This window comes from Thamnophis elegans, chromosome Z (genome assembly GCF_009769535.1).
Source record: "Thamnophis elegans isolate rThaEle1 chromosome Z, rThaEle1.pri, whole genome shotgun sequence".
Taxonomy (NCBI): domain Eukaryota; kingdom Metazoa; phylum Chordata; class Lepidosauria; order Squamata; family Colubridae; genus Thamnophis; species Thamnophis elegans.
Genome location: NC_045558.1, coordinates 114,461,243 through 114,481,187, shown reverse-complemented (window position 1 = coordinate 114,481,187; position 19,945 = coordinate 114,461,243). Strand labels below are relative to the sequence as shown.

At 44.6% G+C, this 19,945-nt stretch overlaps 1 protein-coding gene across 1 annotated transcript; it reads left to right on the top strand.

Annotated features, from left to right (window-relative positions):
* The first annotated feature begins 1,268 nt into the window (after positions 1 to 1,268).
* LOC116521565 (vomeronasal type-2 receptor 26-like) lies at positions 1,269 to 11,827 on the top strand. The gene is made up of 6 exons (XM_032236224.1): positions 1,269 to 1,444; positions 2,490 to 2,781; positions 3,958 to 4,815; positions 8,377 to 8,598; positions 10,022 to 10,148; positions 10,926 to 11,827. Exons 1-6 carry the CDS (start codon positions 1,269 to 1,271, stop codon positions 11,825 to 11,827), a joined length of 2,577 nt encoding a protein of 858 aa, XP_032092115.1.
* Positions 11,828 to 19,945: the final 8,118 nt, after the last annotated feature.

The following is a 19,945-nucleotide window of genomic DNA, read 5'->3' as shown; positions in this document are numbered from 1 at the left end:
ACTTTAGTGTGGCCGGGTGGGGGAGTGAGCAAGCCAGTTGTGATGGCCGGCAAGGGCACTTTGGAGTGACAGGGCCGGTGCCGGTGTTCCCGGAAGTTACTTACTTCCGGGTCCACTGACCAACTGGTTTGCAAGGACTGGCACGGACTGGTAGGAACCCACTCCTGGGGTGCAGTGTTATAATGCAGTATAGCAAGTTAACTATTCAGTGCCAGGAGTTTGATCATGACCAGCTCAAGGTTGACTCTGCTTTCTAACTGCTTAGAGAGTGCTATAAAGCACTATGAAGTAGCATGTAAGTCTAAGTGCTATTGCTATTATTTATTTTCCCCAGAGGTGTCAGAGGAATGACAATGCTATACAGAAATTGCTAGGGTAGACGGGGACTAAATTTCAGCCAGCTTTAGTGGGACTGAAGAAATTTGGATGTGAAATGTGACAAAAAGAGAAGCTGAGCAATATTTTATCCCAGAATGTACAACAATATTTTAAAATTTGAAGATTACATAAAAGTGGTCCATTATTTTGTAATTAAATGTATTACCACTGCATTGAAATACAGTAAAATGAGAAAGTGCTGCATATTGAGAAATGTCTCGAAAAATCATTCTAAAAAAATATTATATGCCTCCCTAGAAGAGTTTCTAAAAATTTAACTCAGGGTAATCCAAATCTCACTTCCTTGATTTGTTACAAATATTTTTGAAATTAAAGTACTCCTATAATAAATGCATTAATTTTAGCTCTAAATCCAAATCTTAATATTGATGGTTACTTTTGTTTGTTTTTGGACCATTCATAGAAAAGAATGGCTTTTTTCTCAAGAGGATACAATAAAAAATTGTTTTAAAATAACAAGCATGCTCTCTTTACAATTCTATAAGGAATTCTACCATTGAAGAGGTAGCAATTCCATTTTCCATACAATTAGTTTGCAATTATGTGATCTGGCTCGCAATTTGTTGCAACTCATAAATAGCAGTGTATCAATTCATCTGTGAACTATGATATAATGCAATATCTTCTTTAGTATTTGAAGAAGGGATACGGATAAGATGGAAAACATGCATGTATTAATATGATCCTTAATGTTTCATATTTAGATATTTATATTATTCAGAGTACTGTCTAAACTTTTATAATAGTTGTGAAAATATGCCAGTGACCCTGAGTAGTTAGAGAAAGGAAATTTTGCGGAAATGAATTAGTCCTAATTTAAGTTTAGGATGTCAGTATCAGGGGTAATGCTTTTAACCCTTTTGTCATACATGCCACACGGAGCTCCCACAGTGAAATGCAATGTCCAGTATCCAGAACACCCAGTTCACAAATATCATCAGGTTGGGGACCTCATCATTGGCTGCATATCCTCTCATGGAGTTTTCATCTCTATTGCCAAAGATTTCACAATAAAACCTCCACCCACAATGTCTGAAGAGTTCCTGTAAGAAATCCATTTTCATGTGTTACCCTAATTATGCTGGTCATGCAGCAAATGCTTGTTTTCCACCTTATACTATAGAAACAATAGTATGTAATAATGAAATTCAGGGGTCTTCATGTAGAGTTGCTAAGTTGTATACATAGCATTGACTTAATTAAACACTGTGTTTAATTCTTCTAAATGTAGTTTTAAGAAATGTTAATTCTCAGACATTTTTAAATTAGGCAAAATAGTCTGTAATTAGCTTGGTGCATCAACTATAGATCTTTAAAATATATTAAAATAATATTTTACAAAGAGTACTTTTTTTAACCAAAGAAAGTTGTGCACTGCAGATCAGATTTCTGATTATTTTGCCCTATCAACATCTGTATCAAAGGAATTTCCTTTATGATTCTTTCGCAGCTTTTTATTTTGTTCATTTTACTATCATTTTCAGTTACTCTTATTTCAAATACAGCTGCTATTTGTCTACATTGATGATAGAATGTATTAAATTCAGCTGGTTTACTTTATACTGCTGCCCAGCTCATAAGAACCATAATTGCAACCAAGAGTTTTTGTTACAAAGTAGAGAAGTTTTGATTTTTTAAATGGATTATTTAAAATGTGTCTTCAAGAAAGGTAAATATGTAATTCTAATCTTCATAGAATTATGTGAATGGCACTTTTTATTGTATTTAGCAATAGCAAGAGCAGTTAGACTTATATACCGCTTCATAGGGCTTTCAGGCCTCTCTAAGCGGTTTACAGAGTCAGCATATCACCCCCACAGTCTGGGTCCTCATTTTACCCACCTCGGAAGGATGGAAGGCTGAATCAACCTTGAGCCGGTGAGATTTGAACCGCCGAACTGCAGATAGCAATCAGCTGAAGTGGCCTGCAGTACTGCACTCTACCCACTGAGCCACCTAGGCTCTTAACGCAGTTTATTTAAAAGTGTGATGTAGTAGATATTATAAAACATCTAAAATACAACAGGATAAATGTGATATATTTGATGTATGAATTATCCTTTTGAAACACAATACAATATTCATTCCAGAATGCTTCCAAAGCATTATCAACATATCCTGGCTTTGTCCTTTGCCATAAAGAAGATTAATGACAATCCTCAAATACTTCCCAATATCACTTTAGGATTCCAAATTTTTGACAATTACTACAGTGGAAAATGGACCTATCATTCCACTATGTCCCTTTTGTATACATTGGAGAATTTCTTTCCAAACTATAGTTGCAATATGAAAAAGAAGCTGATCGCAGTGATTGGTGGATTGGATTCCCTTACTTCTCTTGCTATGAAGATTCTCCTGGAGATCTACAAGATTCCCCAGGTAGGAAACACTTCTGAGGTTTTTCTTCATTTTTTCCTCTGTTCTCCGTTTCACTAGATACAACTCTGGAGTCTGAGTAATTGTTCATCAAATTACATGAAGGTAATCTCTAAGATAAGGAAAAGTTCTTTAGCTTTTTACTTGGAGTATAGTAATTAATAAATAAATAAAAGAAAGTTTTATTTGTACTTTCATCTTCTCAAAATTCCTGCTTCACACCAGATATTCATTCTTGTTAAAGTTTTTTTTCTTAAAATGTTCTTATATGCTGTACATATATTTAGTCCAATCAAAAATCCATCAAAGAATTTCAGAGATTGGATTTTTCATAAATCTTTACCAGTGCAGATATTGCAAAATACTTCAGAGGGTGAAAAATCAATCAGGAACTTGTTCCCCAGCAAACTAGATTGTTTCTATTCACAGACCATATCTCACAGATAGTAGGAAAGGATAAATAATAGTAATGTCATACAAAGGGTAATATTATTAGAATTAGAATTTTTCAATTCAATAAATGTATACAAATGAGATTAGGCTGTTTTGCTATAAATGTAAACAAATGAGATTAGGCGTCTTGCTATGGACTCTGTCTCTTAAAGAATTTTGGCTGGTGGGCTCGTGGAAAACAGCCTTTTTTGCTGTGCCCCCTACCTCATGGAACCTTGTACCAGCTTCTCCCACTCTCCTGGCCTTCCAAAAACAAAAACCTCTTAAAATTTGGTTTTGCTTATTTGGCTTGGAATGACATGGGTCTTTTTGTTTGTTTGTATAGATGGTTGATAGGGAGGAAAGAAGACCTCACTTCTTGGCCATCTATCTCCTTGGTCTTAGTTCTCATGTAACTCTTCCTAAATTTAGCATATAAATAAACAAATATAAATCCAGAAGTATTCCCTTGCCTTTTTCATAGTTCCAACACTGGTTTAGTATTCCTTGAAACAATTTAATCCGTGTTATATATCATCAATACATAATTTAATAAAAAAATCTTTTAAAATGATAATGTAAAAATTAATAGCAGTTTGCCACATTTTCTCCCATATGCCCATATTTATATCATTTGTACAAACTCTATTTCAATTTCAGTTTTCTTCTTCTTCTTAATTCCAACTGTCCATTTGTCCATATTAAACCTGTCTTTCATCTTTAACATATCTTTATGGATCTCTTTAGCTCACCTACAGTCTCACTTCAGTGATGAAGGATCAATCCTCTGGTCTCCCCTTCTATCAGATGGTTCCTAAGGAAGACCTTCAGTATAAGGGGATTCTGGCTCTACTTTTGCATTTCAGATGGATATGGATTGGAGTGGTAGTTATGGATAATGAGAACGGAGAAAGATTTGTGCAAACTGTATTTCCCATGTTTTCTCAGAAGGGTGTCTGTCTTGCTTTCATACAAAAAATCCCTGTTGTAACATTTATTAGTGATTTGTTTGAGATTCTGCATAAAGGGAAGAATATTTATGATGCTTTGATCAATAAAAAGGTTACAGTGATACTAGCCTATGGTGAATCTCATTCCTTGGGATTGTTTAGATTTATATCTTATCTATCAGATGAAGATGTAGACAGTAAACCTAGGAAACCCCTAGGAAAAGTATGGATTACTACAGCCCAAATGGAGATTGCTTCCTTTGGATTTCAAAGGTATTGGAATTTAGAAATTTTCCATGGAGCTTTGGGCTTTGCATTTCATTCCAATGATGTGTCTGGATTTCAACAGTTTATTGAGAATCGAAATCCTTCCACCACAAAAGAAGATGGTTTTCTCAAAGGATTTTGGGAGCAGGTCTTTAACTGTAAATTTTTAAGTACATCTATCCATCAAGAAGAGGTGAACATTTGCACTGGCCAGGAGAAACTGGAGAGAATCCCTGCACTCTTTTTTGAAATGTCCATGTCTGGCTATAGCTATAGTGTCTACAATGCTGTCTATGCTATAGCCTATGCTTTACATGCCATGTTTGCATCTGGACTCAGACACAAAACAGTAATGGACCGTGGACTACAGATTCATTCATTCTGGCAGGTAATGTTGCATATAATACCTTGAATCTTAACTGAAAAACCTGGCAATGACTTGCTTTTCTTTTCCATCTCATGAAATTATTTCAAAATAATGCAGTCTTGCAGTTTCCACCAGTGACATGCAGTGAGGTTTATGGCTGGTGAGCCACTGACACAGTGGTGGGTTTCAAATTTTTTTAGACTTGTGGACTTCAACTCCCAGAATTCCACAGCCAGGCATGCTCAGTTCTGATTTAAAGCAACAGCATTTGTTTTTCTCCTTTGCGAAAGAAGTTTCATTTTTTCATTTTCTTTTTCTTCTCCCTTCCCCTCCTTCCTCCCTCTCTCCCTCCCTCCCCTCTCTCTCTCACGCACACACGCACAGACACACAGACACACAGAAGTTGGATTGGACTATCTCTCCTACCCCCTTCCCTCTCTTACTTACTCTCAAACAAACAAACACACACACCAAAGTTGGATTGGATATCTTTTCCAGTGGCTTGAAAGCAGCTCCTCTGCCATCCCCCTCATTCCCCTGCTGCCTTCTGCAAACATCTCCACCATTGCAAATGCAGCCTGCTGTCTGAGTGGGAAATACCTGGAATGCAATAAAGCCCACCCACTCACCTCCTGCTGGCAGGCTGGGGTGAGAGGAGACGCAGAGAAGCTGGAGGGGAGCCGATCCGAGCCTTCCAAAAGAAAGAGGCTGGGGGAAAGTGTGTGTACTACAGCATGGCTCTTTGCCTGGCTTCCTGCCTCCTCCTGTGGTCTCCTCAGTGTTCGCTTGTGCTCTCCCTCCCCAAGTGTAATTTGATTGCAGGCAGAGCCATGCTGCCTTTTCAAACTTGTAATCAGTGAAGCTGGGCTTCACATAAACTTTCTTTATATAATTTTATCCAGCTTTGTGTGTGAGAGAGAGAAATGGATGGGGGGCTGGGGAGGAAGTCACTACACTTGGGGAGGGAGAGCACCAGTGAGGAGACCACAGGAGGAGGCAGGAAGCCAGGCAAAGAGCTGTAGCGCACAGACCTTCCCCCAGTCCCAGAAGGCTCCACTATATAAAAATCCAACCCAGCTTCACTGATTACAGGTTTGAAAAGGCAACGTGGCTCTGCCTGCAATCAAACTACACTTGGGGAGGGAGAGCATAAGTGAGCCAGGGTCCTTCCTTCCAGTCTTTGCCCAAAGCCCTGCAAAGCACCAGGAGGATAAAGTTTGAATTCCTCCCCACCCCTCCGATCCACACGTACCTTTTCCACCTGCTTCAGAGAGGACTTCAACTCTGCTCTTGCCTCGGGTCCTCTGAAGAAGCCCCACCCAAACGAATGTCCTCTACTATGAGATAGGAGAACTGCATGTCTCACCTAGTCTGAATTTTTAGGCATTTTATGATCGCTCACCACAAGAAACACGTTCCACACATAATGATCATAAAACGCCTAAAAAGTCAGACAAGGTGAGGCATGCAGTTCTCTTGCTTCATAGTAGAGGGCGCTTTTTTAGAGGCTTTTTTTTAACAGTTAAGCAGAACCTCATCCACTGTGAGGCAGCAACTAGCTCAGCTAGCTCCTTTTACATTTTTTTTTCTTTTCATTTTCATTTTTTTCATTTTATTGACATTTATAGGCCACCCTTTTCCCCAAGGGGACTCAGGGCGGCTTACATTTCATAGGAGGGGAGTGTAAGACAGGACACAAAAGAAATGTGAATAAAGGAAAATAACCAATAAAACACAACATTCATTCAACATTCGGGCGGGGCGAGATTAGGATCTTATCCCCAGGCCTGACGGGATAGCCAGGTCTTGAGGGCTGTGCGGAAGGTCTGGACGGTGGTGAGGGTGCGAATCTCCACGGGGAGATCGTTCCAAAGCATCGGAGCTGCAACCGAGAAGGCTCTCCTCCGCGTAGTCGCCAGTCGGCACTGACTGGCGGATGGAATTCGAAGGAGGCCTACTCTATGCGATCTGATGGGACGAAGGGAGGTAATTGGCAGAAGGCGGTCTCTCAAATAGTCAGATCCACTACCATGAAGGGCTTTATGAATGGTGAGTAGCACCTTGAAGCGCACCCAGAGATCAACAGGTAGCCAGCGCAGCTCACGGAGGATCGGTGTTATGTGGGCGAACCACGGTGCACCCACAATCACTCGCGCGGCTGCATTCTGGACTAGCTGAAGTCGCCGGATGCTCTTCAAGGGCAGCCCCATGTAGAGCACATTGCAGTATTCCAGCCTAGAGATCACAAGGGCTCGAGTGACTGTTGTGAGAGCCTCCCGGTTCAGGTAGGGCCGCAACTGGCGTACCACGCGAACCTGGGCAAATGCCCCCCTGGTCACAGCTGACAAATGATGGTCAAAAGTCAGCTGTGGGTCCAGGAGGACTCCCAAGTTGCGGACCCTGTCTGAGGGGTATAAATTTTGACCCCCCAGCCTGATTGATGGAACGTTGGCCAAATTGTTGGGAAGGAAACACAACAGCCACTCGGTCTTGTCTGGGTTGAGTACCAGTTTGTTAGCTCTCATCCAGTCCTTAACGGCTTCAAGACCCCGGTTCATCACGTCCACCGCTTCATTGAGTTGGCACGGGGCGGACAGATACAGCTGTGTATCGTCCGCGTATTGATGGTATTTTATCCCGTGCCTCCGAATGATCTCGCCCAGCGGTTTCATGTATATGTTGAATAGTAGGGGGGATAAGACCGAACCCTGCTTTTTCATGATGAGAGCGGTGAGGCTGTGTCTCACTTGCCTCACCTGGCTGCACGTCACTGGTTTTCACTGTTCCTGTTTGTGCTAATACACTTCCCCAATCATTCAATGTTTGTAGCCCAGCCAGAGTTGGGGTGGGGAGGGGATGGTTCTGCGTGAGCAATAAGCAAGTGTGTGCATGTGCACAGTTCCATTTGCAAATGTTGCAGGCTAACCTGACATATTGGTGACCTGGTTCCAAACAGCTCATGGTCTAGTAATGGGTTGCCAACCCTTGTTCGAATACACAAAAATGATAGTTTCTAATGTATGAGTCTCGTTGGCACAGTGGTTAGAGTGCAGTACTGCAGGTCACTTCTGCTGACTATTGGCTGCCTGCAATTTGACAGTTCAAATCCCATCAGGCTCATGGTTGACTCAGCCTCCTATCCTTTTGAGGTGGGTAAAATGAGGACCCAGATTGTTGGGGGCAATATGCTGACTCTGTAAAACTGCTTAGAGAGGACTATAAAAGCACTATGAAGCGGTATATAATTCTAACTGCTACTGCTATGTGATCCTATTACAATATATGGATTATTATGTTTTGATTTCCAAAAGAAGTTCCTAACTTCTGTTAACATTCTGTTTCATTCTGTTTCATTCTAACAATCTGACAATCTGACAGAGTTTATTATTCACTGAAACAGTGTTTCTCTTGTATATGATAGAATTCAGTGCAAAGAATAACTGTACCAAGAATAGGGAATATGGCATTCATTTAAATAATAAATATCTTTTCAATGAATAATTAAAGGCATGCTATGTAAATATTGAAAAGAACCCTTGAAAATTTGATTTGTATAAGTATTGCATTTTCATTTCAATTTAGCTTCCTAATTTCTTGAGATATATCACATTTAATAACAGTATTGGGGAAAAGATGGCATTTGATCAAGATGGAAATTTGGTAGCTGGATTTGATGTCATCAATTTTATTTTCTTGGAAAATCAGACAGTAGTGAAAATAGGAAGAATAGATCCACACTCTCCTCCAAACAAAGTATTAATTATCAAAGAAGATGCCATAACATGGAGCAATTGGTTTAACCAGGTGGGTTCCAGGAATTGACTCCCTGGAAATATTTGTTCCATTTGTGATCACTGAATCTTAATGATTATTTTAAATCCTGTTGAATTATGAAAATGATAAAAGCTCACTTGTTCTGGATCTTTGTCTTATCCAACTAATACAGTTCATAGGAATTGGTGTACAACGGCTGGATTAAATTCAGTTAGGTAGAGTAGTTAAATGTCATCTTTAGCTAAAAAAATCAATTTACCTAAACAATTAGCTAAAAAGTACAGATATGGGCAAACTGGGCACTATTTAAAATGGGTCAAGAGCATGCAATTTTTAAATTTTCATACTATCTTGCTGAATGTATTCCTGGGTACAACCAGGACTGACAGTTAATAATATCAGAGATGAATAGCATTAGAAATATGAGAGTACTTCCCAAAATTTCAGAAAAAGAAAATCTAGAGTGGTTTAGTTCCTCTGATTTCCATTGAAATGTTTCTTTGAACAAGGAAGGAAACAACAAAAAAATCATTAGTTTCAAAATGTACACAGGAGTCAGTAAAAACAATAAGCATAATGCTAAGTTACCCCTAAAGGTTTCCCTCTACAGATGGCAGTATTAATATTAGCGCAAGTATAGCACCAGAAGGAAGTTATTATTGTGAAAATGTTTTCTCAAAATACAATTCCCTATCCTGGCTTCCAACTTTGGTTATTGGGAGTGGCAGGAACAAGAGCAAAGCATGTCTGCTAGCTGTAGAAGTTCCAGCTATTATGGGTCTCTATAAGTTCTTCTGTGAATGAACCCTTCCTCATAGACTTGTTTTCATGATTACGCTCCAACTTCTTCATCTTCCTCTGTACTTTTGCTAATGTCCTTCTTAAAATGTCATTATCAGAAACAGTCACAGGATACCATCAAACTAGAATAAGATGGCTGCATTATTTTTCTATTATCTGGATATTGAATATTCCTTAGCGTAGATGAGATAATTATTATGTCTGTTTTCTTTCTTCATGCAGACCCAATTATCCTACTGAGTCTTTGTCTAGTATAATAGTTTTAATACAACATGTCTTATAAAAGAAATACTTTCTTGGTCACATTCAAGTATACTGATTTTGGGATACTTTTTTTTTTTTACTTATTCTTGAAAATTGAAATTTATCTTATATCAATGGGTATATGACATAGTTTGTTGAGGACAGAAAACAACTGTATTATGTAATATTATAAAAATATTTCAAAGCATAGCACATGAAATTTAAGTGGCAGTTCAATATTTCAAGAAGAAGATATTATTATTAGTAGTAGAAATGAGCACTTAAGACATGGATGTACTATATGGTTAACATACAATACATGATAAAAAGCCCCCGAAAAGCAATGATTATAAGAAAATCATTTTTAAGATTATAATTTATGTTGTTGGTTTGTTTCTTTATAAGCTAGTCACAGCCTGTTTCTCTCTGTACCCCAAGCTGTTATCCAGGATCTAGTAAACAAGTCATAGAGGGTAAGCCATTCTGCTGCTACTCTTGTAACCCATGTCCAGAAGGAAAAATTGCAGAAATTGAGGGTAAGAATATGATATTATAGTCTGTCTCTTTCAGAAAGATATACTATTTGCCAATGTGTAACACAGTCTCCTCCTCTCCATCCCATTCCCTCCTCCTCCTCCTCCTCCCCATAAAAAAATTGCATTTAGATAAAAGATACACAGATCTTTCTCTGGAATGTTTTACAGAAATTATGATAATTGTGGGATTTTATAAACTTTATTCATTTATACATAAAGACTCCATGGCTAGACAGGAAAACAATATCTTGAGACCTGCTATATGGGTTCACCGACAAATACATGCCCGACAAATGCACGCTGACAAAACCACGGCAACAAAACTGCGACATCAAAATCGCACCACAAAAGCGCGCCAACAAATGCATGCTGACAAAAGCGCGCCATCAACAAACAACATAGTAGGATGCAAAAACAATGTTATAACCCTAACCCTAACCCTAATCACGCTTTTGTGGGCGCGCTTTTGACATCGCAGTTTTGTCAGCGCGCATTTGTCGGGTCATGGCTATATGGCATAGATAAAATATAGCCACAATTCCATTCCCTATGATGGGAAGTTGAAATGATCGACTTTTTGCATGGTTCTTTCAAATAAGAGTATAATGATGATGTTATTGTGCAAATAAGATATATGTATGCTGATTTCATAGTCCTGCTCATAACTATGACATTTGGAGTAAAGCCTAATGCAATATTTAAGCTTATGTAATGTTATCAAGTTATCAAGATTTATGAATCCATATAAGTTTGATAATACATTTTTTTCCATTTCAGATCTGAATGACTGTTATGATTGCACAGATGAAAATTATCCCAACAAAAAGCGAGATTCATGCATTCCTAAAGACATAAGCTTCTTGTCATATAAGGAACCTTTGGGTATCACTTTAGTCTCTTTTTCTCTTTTCTGTTCCACAATCACAATTCTGGTACTAAGATCATTTTTGATACACCACAACACTCCCATTGTAAAAGCCAGCAACCGGGATATCACCTATATTCTCCTCATCACCCTCCTGCTCTGCTTCCTTTGTACATTGCTATTCATTGGTCAGCCCAATAAGGTGGCATGTATTATCCGACAAACTGGTTTCAGCATCATCTTCTCTGTGGCTATTTCCTGTGTGCTGGCCAAGACTGTGACTGTGGTCCTGGCTTTCATGGCAACCAAGCCAGGAAGCAGGATAAGCCAGTGGGTGGGGAAAAGATTGGGCTATGCTTTTGTTTTATTAAGCTTCTTAATCCAGGTAGGGATTTGCACTATATGGTTGTCCATCTCTCCTCCTGTTCCAGATGTTGACCTGCGCTCAGAGCCTGGAAAAATTGTCCTACAATGTAAGGAAGGGTCCATGATTATGTTTTACTTTGCAAGGTGTTATATGGGCTTTTTGGCTATGACCAGTTTTATAGTTGCTTTCTTTGCAAGGAAATTACCGGATACTTTTAATGAAGCCAAGTTCATCACTTTCAGCATGTTGATTTTCTGCAGTGTTTGGCTCTCCTTTGTTCCAACCTACCTGAGCACCAGGGGAAAATACATAGTGGCTGTGGAGATCTTTTCAATGTTAGCCTCGAGCGCTGGGCTGCTGATCTGTATCTTTCTCCCCAAATGCTACATTATTTTTTTGAGACCAGACCTTAATAAAATGGAACTAAGAATAAAGAGAAATTTCTGAATATAATCAAGCATTTTGTTTTGATATGTGTTGTTATACATACATAGAATATTGGACTAAAATTGAAAACATAGTCAGAAAGTTATATTCTCCATTGTTTATGCTTTCATTTTTACAAAGAACAAGTGTAGGAACTACTACTTATGAACATGCCGATTATGATAACTTCTTTTTGATTTAATGACTTTGACAGATGATGTTTATTTTTTTAGAGCACCTTTCTCTGATTAGTTTTCTTATCTTTTTCAAATTGATCAAATACTAATCTAAGAATAATCCTGTAGCAACACATGTAGTTACTGCTTTCTTTCTGTATTATCCAGATATAAAATTTATGCTGACCCTGACCCAAAGTAGATATCACTATCTTGTATCTCAGCATTTAAAATAAATTTAAAATACAGTTAACTAAGATGAGATATTTCTTACTTTGTTTCTTAATCTGTGATATATGAACTTCCCAAGATATTTTAGAATTTTTGGAATTTTATTAGAATTTGTAGGCCGCCCTTTTCCCTGAGGGGACTCAGGGCGGCTCACACAAAAACTGGGAAGGGGGAATACAGACATTAGGACAAACATGTAATAAAATAGCAAGCAACATACATTCATCATTCGGGAGGGGTAACTATCCTATCCCCAGGCCTGACGGGCGAGCCAGTTCTTCAAGGCTACGCGGAAGGCTTGGACGGTGGAGAGGGTACGAATCTCCACGGGGAGCTCGTTCCAAAGGGTCGGGGCTACTGCTGAGAAGGCCCTCCTCCTTGTAGTTGCCAGCCGACATTGGCTGGCCGATGGAATACGGAGGAGGCCTAATCTATGGGATCTTATCGGTCGCAGGGATGTAATTGGCAGAAGGCGGTCTCTCAAGTATCCAGATCCACTGCCATGTAGGGCTTTATGGGTGATTAATAGCACCTTGAAGCGCATCCGGAGATCAACAGGTAGCCAGCGCAGCTCGCGGAGGATAGGTGTAATGCGGGTGAATCGGGGTGCACCCGCAATCACTCGCGCGGCTGCATTCTGCACTAGCTGAAGTCGCCGGATGCTCCTCAAGGGCAGCCCCATGTAGAGCACATTGCAGTATTCCAGCCTAGAGGTCACAAGGGCCCGAGTGACTGTTGTGAGAGCCTCCCGATTCAGGTAGGGTCGCAACTGGCGCACCAGGCGAACCTGGGCGAATGCCCCCCTGGTCACAGCCGTTAAGTGGTGGTCAAATGACAGCTGTGGATCCAGGAGGACTCCCAAGTTGCGAACCCTCTCTGAGGGGTATAAAATTTGACCCCCCAGCCTGAGTGGTGGAATAGTAGCCAAATCTTTGGGAGGGAAACACAACAGCCACTCGGTCTTTTCTGGGTTGAGCACAAGCTTGTTAACCCTCATCCAGTCCATAACGGCCTCAAGGCCCCGGCTCATCACGTCTACCGCTTCATTGAGTTGGCACGGGGCGGACAGATACAATTGAGTATCGTCCGCATATTGATGGTATCTAATCCCGTGCCTGCGGATGATCTCTCCCAGCGGTTTCATGTAGATGTTGAATAGTAGGGGGGATAAGACCGAGCCCTGAGGCACCCCATAATTTAGGGGCCTAGGGGACGATCTCTGCCCCCCCACTAACACCGACTGTGACCTGTCCGAGAGGTAGGAGGAGAACCACCGTAGCACGGTGCCTCCCACTCCCACCTCCCGCAGTCGTCGCAGAAGGATACCATGGTCGATGGTATCGAAAGCCGCTGAGAGGTCAAGGAGGACCAGGATGGAGGAACGTCCTTCATCTCTGGCTCTCCAGAGATCATCCATCAATGCGACCAAAGCGGTTTCTGTGCTGTAACCGGGCCTGAAGCCTGACTGGAAGGGGTCTAGGTAGTTTGCTTCCTCCAAGGACCGTTGGAGCTGGAAGGCCACCACCTTCTCAACAACCTTCCCCAGAAAGGGAAGGTTGGAGACTGGACGATAGCTATTAAGAATAGCTGGATCCAAGGATGGCTTCTTCAGGAGGGGTCTCACCACCGCCGCTTTCAGTGTGGCGGGGAAGTTCCCCTCCCGAAGGGAGGCGGTTACAACCGCCTGGATCCAGCCTCGTGTCACCTCACTGCAGTTAGTAACCAGCCATGAGGGACACGGATCCAGGACGCAGGTGGAGGTACTTACAGCTCTCATGGCCTTGTCCACATCCCCGGGGGTAACGTCCTGAAACTCAACCCAGAGCTGTTCTACTTGGTCCCCTTGCGCCTCGGCTGGAACTGCAGGGGTGGAGTCCAAGTCCGACCGAAACCGAGCAATTTTGTCCGCTAAGAATTGGGCATATTCTTCAGCTCTGCCCTGCAAGGGTTCCCCCGCCTCCCTTTTATTCAATAGGGAGCGGGTTATCCTAAACAGGGCGGCTGGACGGGACTCAGCGGATGCTACCAGGGTGGCTATGTGCAATCTTTTTGCTGCCCTAAGTGCCCTGGTGTATTCCCTGGTGCAGGTGGTTACCATTGCCCGGTTCGATTCGGACTTATCGGACCTCCAACGGTGCTCTAGGCATCTCCTCCGGCGCTTCATCTCCCGGAGTTCCTCGGTAAACCAAGGGGGTCTCCGGGATCCGCCGCCTCGGAGGAGCCGCAGTGGCGCAATCCGGTCGAGGGCCTCCGACGCTGCCGAGTGCCACGCAGCAGCCAGAGTCTCCGCCGGACTGTGGGCGAAATTGTCAGGAATAACCCCAAGCTCTGTCTGGAACCTTGACGGTTCCATAAGACGCCTGGGGCGGAACCACCTGGTCGGTTCCTCCTCCCTACAGTGGGGGTTTGGCCTCCGGAAGTCGAGCCTCAGTAGGCAATGGTCTGACCACGACAGGGGTATGATGTCACTCCCCCTCAGACCAAGATCACAAATCCACTGCTCCGAGAGAAATACGAGGTCAAGCATGTGTCCCGCTGAATGGGTTGGGCCCCGAATTACTTGGGTCAAGCCCATGGCTGTCATGGAAGCCATGAACTCCTGCGCCCCATCAGAGTTTTCACCGAGCGACGGCAAATTAAAGTCCCCCAGGACCATCAGCCTAGGGAACTCAATTGCCAGCTCGGCTACCGACTCGAGGAGCGAGGGGAGGGCTGCTGCAACGCTGTTGGGAGGCAGGTACGTTAGCAGCAAACCCACTTGACCCTTGAGGTCCAACTTTAACAGCAAAGACTCACACCCGACAATCTCCGGAGCAGGGACCCTACGAGGAACTAACGACTCTCGGATAACAGCGGCCACACCCCCACCCCTTCCCTGGGCTCTCGGCTGATGCAGCACCTGAAATCCTTCTGGGCACAGCTCTACAAGGGGGACTCCTCCCTCTGGGCCCAGCCAGGTTTCAGTAATACATGCCAGGTCTGCCCTCTCGTCTAAAATTAAGTCCCGGACGAGAGGAGCTTTATGTACAACAGACCTGGCATTTAGCGACAACAGCCTGAGACCAGGGTCCTGACTACTTGCGCCATCTGGTCTTGGAGTGGGACTCCTAGGGCCGGAAGGAGGGATCTCTGTAATGTAGCGAACCCTCCTTCCCCGGTAATGGCCTGCCCTAAAGTCCCCGCCGTATCTGCCCCTCCCTGTTACGACCGCAATACCCCGACCCTCTCCCGTGTCTCTGGTCCCCTCAACCACCCCCGTGGCCCCCGCAACTCCCGGCAGGTCCTCCGAATCACGCATACTCATACACTCCCCCAAACAGTCCCCACGTAAGAAGTTAAAAACACAAAATTTACAACAATATGATCCTAATAGTGGGACATTCATTCATCTCAAGCATACCTCATGCATAGCCCATACAAAGAAAGAAGAGAAAGATGAAAGAAAAGAAAGAAATTATAAATTATAGATTGCGCAAAAAATTGATTAGTTTAAAGTGCAAATAGTTCTGGGAAGGTCCAAAAAAGTCCAAGATGGTTGAGGCTAGGAGAGGGCCTTCTATGTACTGTAAGTACCCCCGCTCGGCCAGTAGTGGCGCTATCTGTGGTAGCAGGTCCAAGGCGGCATCAGGCAACAGTGGCCGTGGCAGATGAAAGTGCAGATAAAAGAGCAGATGAAGATATACTCCAAGAAGTCCAAAAGCCGCATTCCAAGAGGAGTCTAATCTCGCCCAGCAAAAGGCCCTGCGATGGCGACGGCCCAGTGGAGGGGGGAATGCACCAACAGGGGAGGCCAAGCCGAGGGGAGAGGAAGGGGGGTGCAATAGCAGCAGATGAAGACAGCCTCCCATTCTCTCCCAGTGCTGTTCCAGGCTAACCGCCTTCTCCCTGGGGCGATGAATAATCCAATGCAAGTCCACAGCAGCCAAAACACAGACGAGACAAAGAAAGTAGCATAAAAAGGGGGGGGGGGAGATTCTCTCAGCCAGCAAGTGGAGGAGAGTCAAGGCTCTCTCAGGTCAGCCGGGTCACAACGAACCTCCAACAATAGTTACCCAACGTCTCTAGCCGAGTTGGGCCGCAACGCCTTCCAAGCGGCACCCGGGCGGTGTCTTTAAACGCCGCGCTAAATCAGCTGGGCCGCGGCGTCTTCCGGGTGTCCCCGAACGGCGTCAGCGTCTTTCGCAAAAGGCAGCCTCGGAGAGCAGAATCTCTCCAGTCCGCTGCCTGCACCAGGCTCTCCGTAAAATCGCTCGTGCCCTGATCTCTCTTCAGGCTCCGAACGGCACCCGGGCGGTGTCTTTAAGCGCCTCACTAATCAGCTGAGCCGCGGCGTCTTCCGGGCACCTCCGAGCGGCGTCGGCGTTTTTCGTGGAAGGCAGCCTTGGAGAGCAAAATCTCTCCAGTCCGCTGCCAGCACCAGACCCTCCGAGAAATCGCCCGTGCCCTGGTCTCTCTCAAGCTCGATTTCTGGGGGCAATTTCTCTTCTTTGGCTATTTTTCCCATGTGAACGCCGGAGCGAAAAGCCCGGCAGCCATGTTCCTTCGCACATGCGCAGGATGTTCCTCAAAGGAGGAAACATTATTCCTTTGGATATGGTATAACTCTCCGGATATTCCAAATTGAAAAGAATACTAATAAATTAGAAAAGGATTCCCTAAAAGTGTAATAGTTTAAATAGTTACAGTGTTCAAAGGTAGATTATGCTCCACTTTACACAATGCAGTTACAAAAATTCACATTTTACTTTAGGATCATTCTATGGTTGCTTTTAGTTTAGTTTAGTTTTGTCTTGCTTTTTGTTCTTTGTATGGTTGTTTTGTCTGTGGAAATGAATTGTGAATGAGTGGATACACAATATTATTTTCAGTTATTAGGAAAAGTTGATTTTAATTGATATGAGGCAAAATATATGAATTGCAGGTGGCCATCAACACAGACCATTTAAAGTTATAATGATACTGAACAAATGATGGTTAGCACAGGCAGCCGTCTCCTGAGCAGCAGAACGGCAGTAGTTGAAACTGGAGGGAAAGCGTGGAGGGAAAGATGGCGATCTTAAACAGCTGATCCGCAGCATTTTTACATCTTGGACGCCTCTTCCCTAGCCAGCCTGCTTGAACTTGTTCGCACTGAAGGACTGGTGAGCCCTGACGAGCCCTAGTGACTGGTGAGCCTGGAGGGTTTTAACTTTAATCAACTTCTCATTTAAAGAAGGAAGCGTCGGAAGCTTTATTGAGACCTTAAGCTTTGGCTGTGTTTGTTGCTGCCTTAGACGCCCCCCCCCCTCGGTTCTATCTTGCTCACCCTGCTATTCGTTATCTGCCCCTACGGCTTAGGAAAGACCTGGCCGTTTCGACTGACTGGTGTGCTTGCTAGGGTGGGGAAGAGGACGACCCCCTAAACCCCCTGAACTGAGCCCTGTGTCATTGCGGCCTCCTCCGGACATTGCTCTTTGCCTCCCGCTCCAGCCACTAGGGGAGTAGGATTGTGGCTGAGTTGGTGTGAGAGTAATGGGGGATGGCGACCACGGTGGCAGAGACTGGGCTCCAAAAACATCAGCACTCCCCTCCTCCTCTGCTAAAGTGGCTCAGGCTAGTTCCAAACTTTGGCCCCCTGGATTGGGGCACTTACTCATCGTTAAGGCTGCCATCTATGAATCACTGGACTTTCTACTTTATACATCTTGCCCTGCCTGCATACGGCCGCCTTATATATCATCCACTTTTGATCTGGCGGCCAAGGACGTCTCCCCAGGACATAGGAGGGGAGAGAAACGGAGTACCTCTCCCCCCCCCTTTTCACATTGTTACACATCTAACTGCGCAATTTTTTAAATAGTATGATGAGTGTATGGGATTGGTTGTGATTGAATGAATGGCCCACTTTTATTATTATATTGTTGTAAATTTCTGTGTTTTAACTCTTACGTGGGGACTGTTTGGGGGAGTGCATGGGTATATATGATTCGGAGGACCTGCCGGGAGATGCGGGGGCCATGGGGGTGGTTGAGGGGACCAGAGACACGGGAGAGGGTCGGGGTATTACGGTCGTAACAGGGAGGGGCAGATATGGCGGGGACTTTAGGGCAGGCCATTACCGGGGAAGGAGGGCTCGCTACGTTACAGAGATCCCTCCTTCCGGCCCTATGAGTCCCACTCCGAGACCAGATGGCGCAAGTAGTCAGGACCCTGGACTCAGGCTGCTGTCGCTAAATGCCAGGTCTGTGGTACATAAAGCTCCTCTCGTCCGGGACTTAATTTTAGATGAGAGGGCAGACCTGGCATGTATTACTGAAACCTGGCTGGGCCCAGAGGGAGGAGTCCCCCTTGTAGAGCTGTGCCCAGAAGGATTTCAGGTGCTGCACCAGCCGAGAGCCCAGGGAAGGGGTGGGGGTGTGGCCATTGTTATCCAGGAGTCGTTAGTTCCTCGTAGGGTCCCTGCTCCGGAGCTTGTCGGGTGTGAGTCTCTGCTGATAAAGTTGGACCTCAAGGGTCAAGTGGGTCTGCTGTTAACGTACCTGCCTCCCAACAGTGTTGCAGCAGCCCTCCCCTCGCTCCTCGAGTCGGTAGCCGAGCTGGCGATTGAGTTCCCTAGGTTGATGGTCCTGGGGGACTTTAATTTGCCGTCGCTCGGTGAAAACTCTGATGGGGCGCAGGAGTTCATGGCTTCCATGACAGCCATGGGCTTGACCCAAGTAATCCGGGGCCCAACCCATTCGGCGGGTCACATGCTCGACCTCGTATTCCTCTCGGAGCAGTGGATTGGTGATCTTGGTCTGAGGGGTAACGACATCATACCCCTGTCGTGGTCAGACCACTTCCTACTGAGGCTCGACTTCCGGAGACCAAACCCCCACTGTAGGGAGGAGGAACCGACCAGGTGGTTCCGCCCCAGGCGACTTATGGAACCGTTAAGGTTCCAGACGGAGCTTGGGGTTATTCCTGATACTTTCGCCCACAGTCCGGTAGAGACTCTGGTTGCTGCTTGGCACTTGGCAGCATCGGAGGCCCTCGACCGGATTGCGCCACTACGGCCCCTCTGAGGCGGTGGATCCCGGAGACCTCCTTGGTTTACCGAGGAACTCCGGGAGATGAAGCGCCGGAGGAGATGCCTAGAGCACCGATGGAGGTCCGATAAGTCCGAATCGAACCGAGCAATGGTAACCACCAGCACCAAGGAATACACCAGGGCACTTAGGGCAGCGAAAAGATCTCACATAGCCACCTTGGTTGCATCCGCTGAGTCCCGCCCAGCCGCCCTGTTTAGGATAACCCGCTCCCTACTAAATAAGAGGGAAGCGGGGGAACCCTTGCAGGGTAGAGCTGAGGATTATGCCCAATTCTTAGCGGACAAAATTGCTCGGTTTCGGTCGGACTTGGACTCCATCCCTGCAGTTCCAGCCGAGGCATAAGAGGATCAAGTAGACCATCTCTGGGTTGAGTTTCAGGATGTTGCCCCCGGGGATGTGGACAAGGCCATGAGGGCTGTAAGTGCCTCCACCTGTGTACTGGACCCGTGTCCCTCATGGCTGGTTACTAACAGCAGTGGGGTGACACGAGGCTGGATCCAGGCGGTTGTTACTGCCTCTCTTCGGGAGGGGAACTTCCCCGCCGCACTGAAAGCGGCGGTGGTGAGACCCCTCCTAAAGAAGCCATCTCTGGATCCAGCTGTTCTTAATAACTATCGCCCAGTCTCCAACCTTCCCTTCCTTGGGAAGGTTGTTGAGAAGGT

Bases quoted from the DNA above. Each gene is read 5' to 3' on its own strand.
- LOC116521565 (XM_032236224.1), top strand. From the start codon at position 1,269: ATGCCACACGGAGCTCCCACAGTGAAATGCAATGTCCAGTATCCAGAA. The intron at 2,782-3,957 runs GTAGGAAACACT...GGATCTCTTTAG, and splicing joins AGATCTACAAGATTCCCCAG to CTCACCTACAGTCTCACTTC. The intron at 4,816-8,376 runs GTAATGTTGCAT...ATTTCAATTTAG, and splicing joins AGATTCATTCATTCTGGCAG to CTTCCTAATTTCTTGAGATA.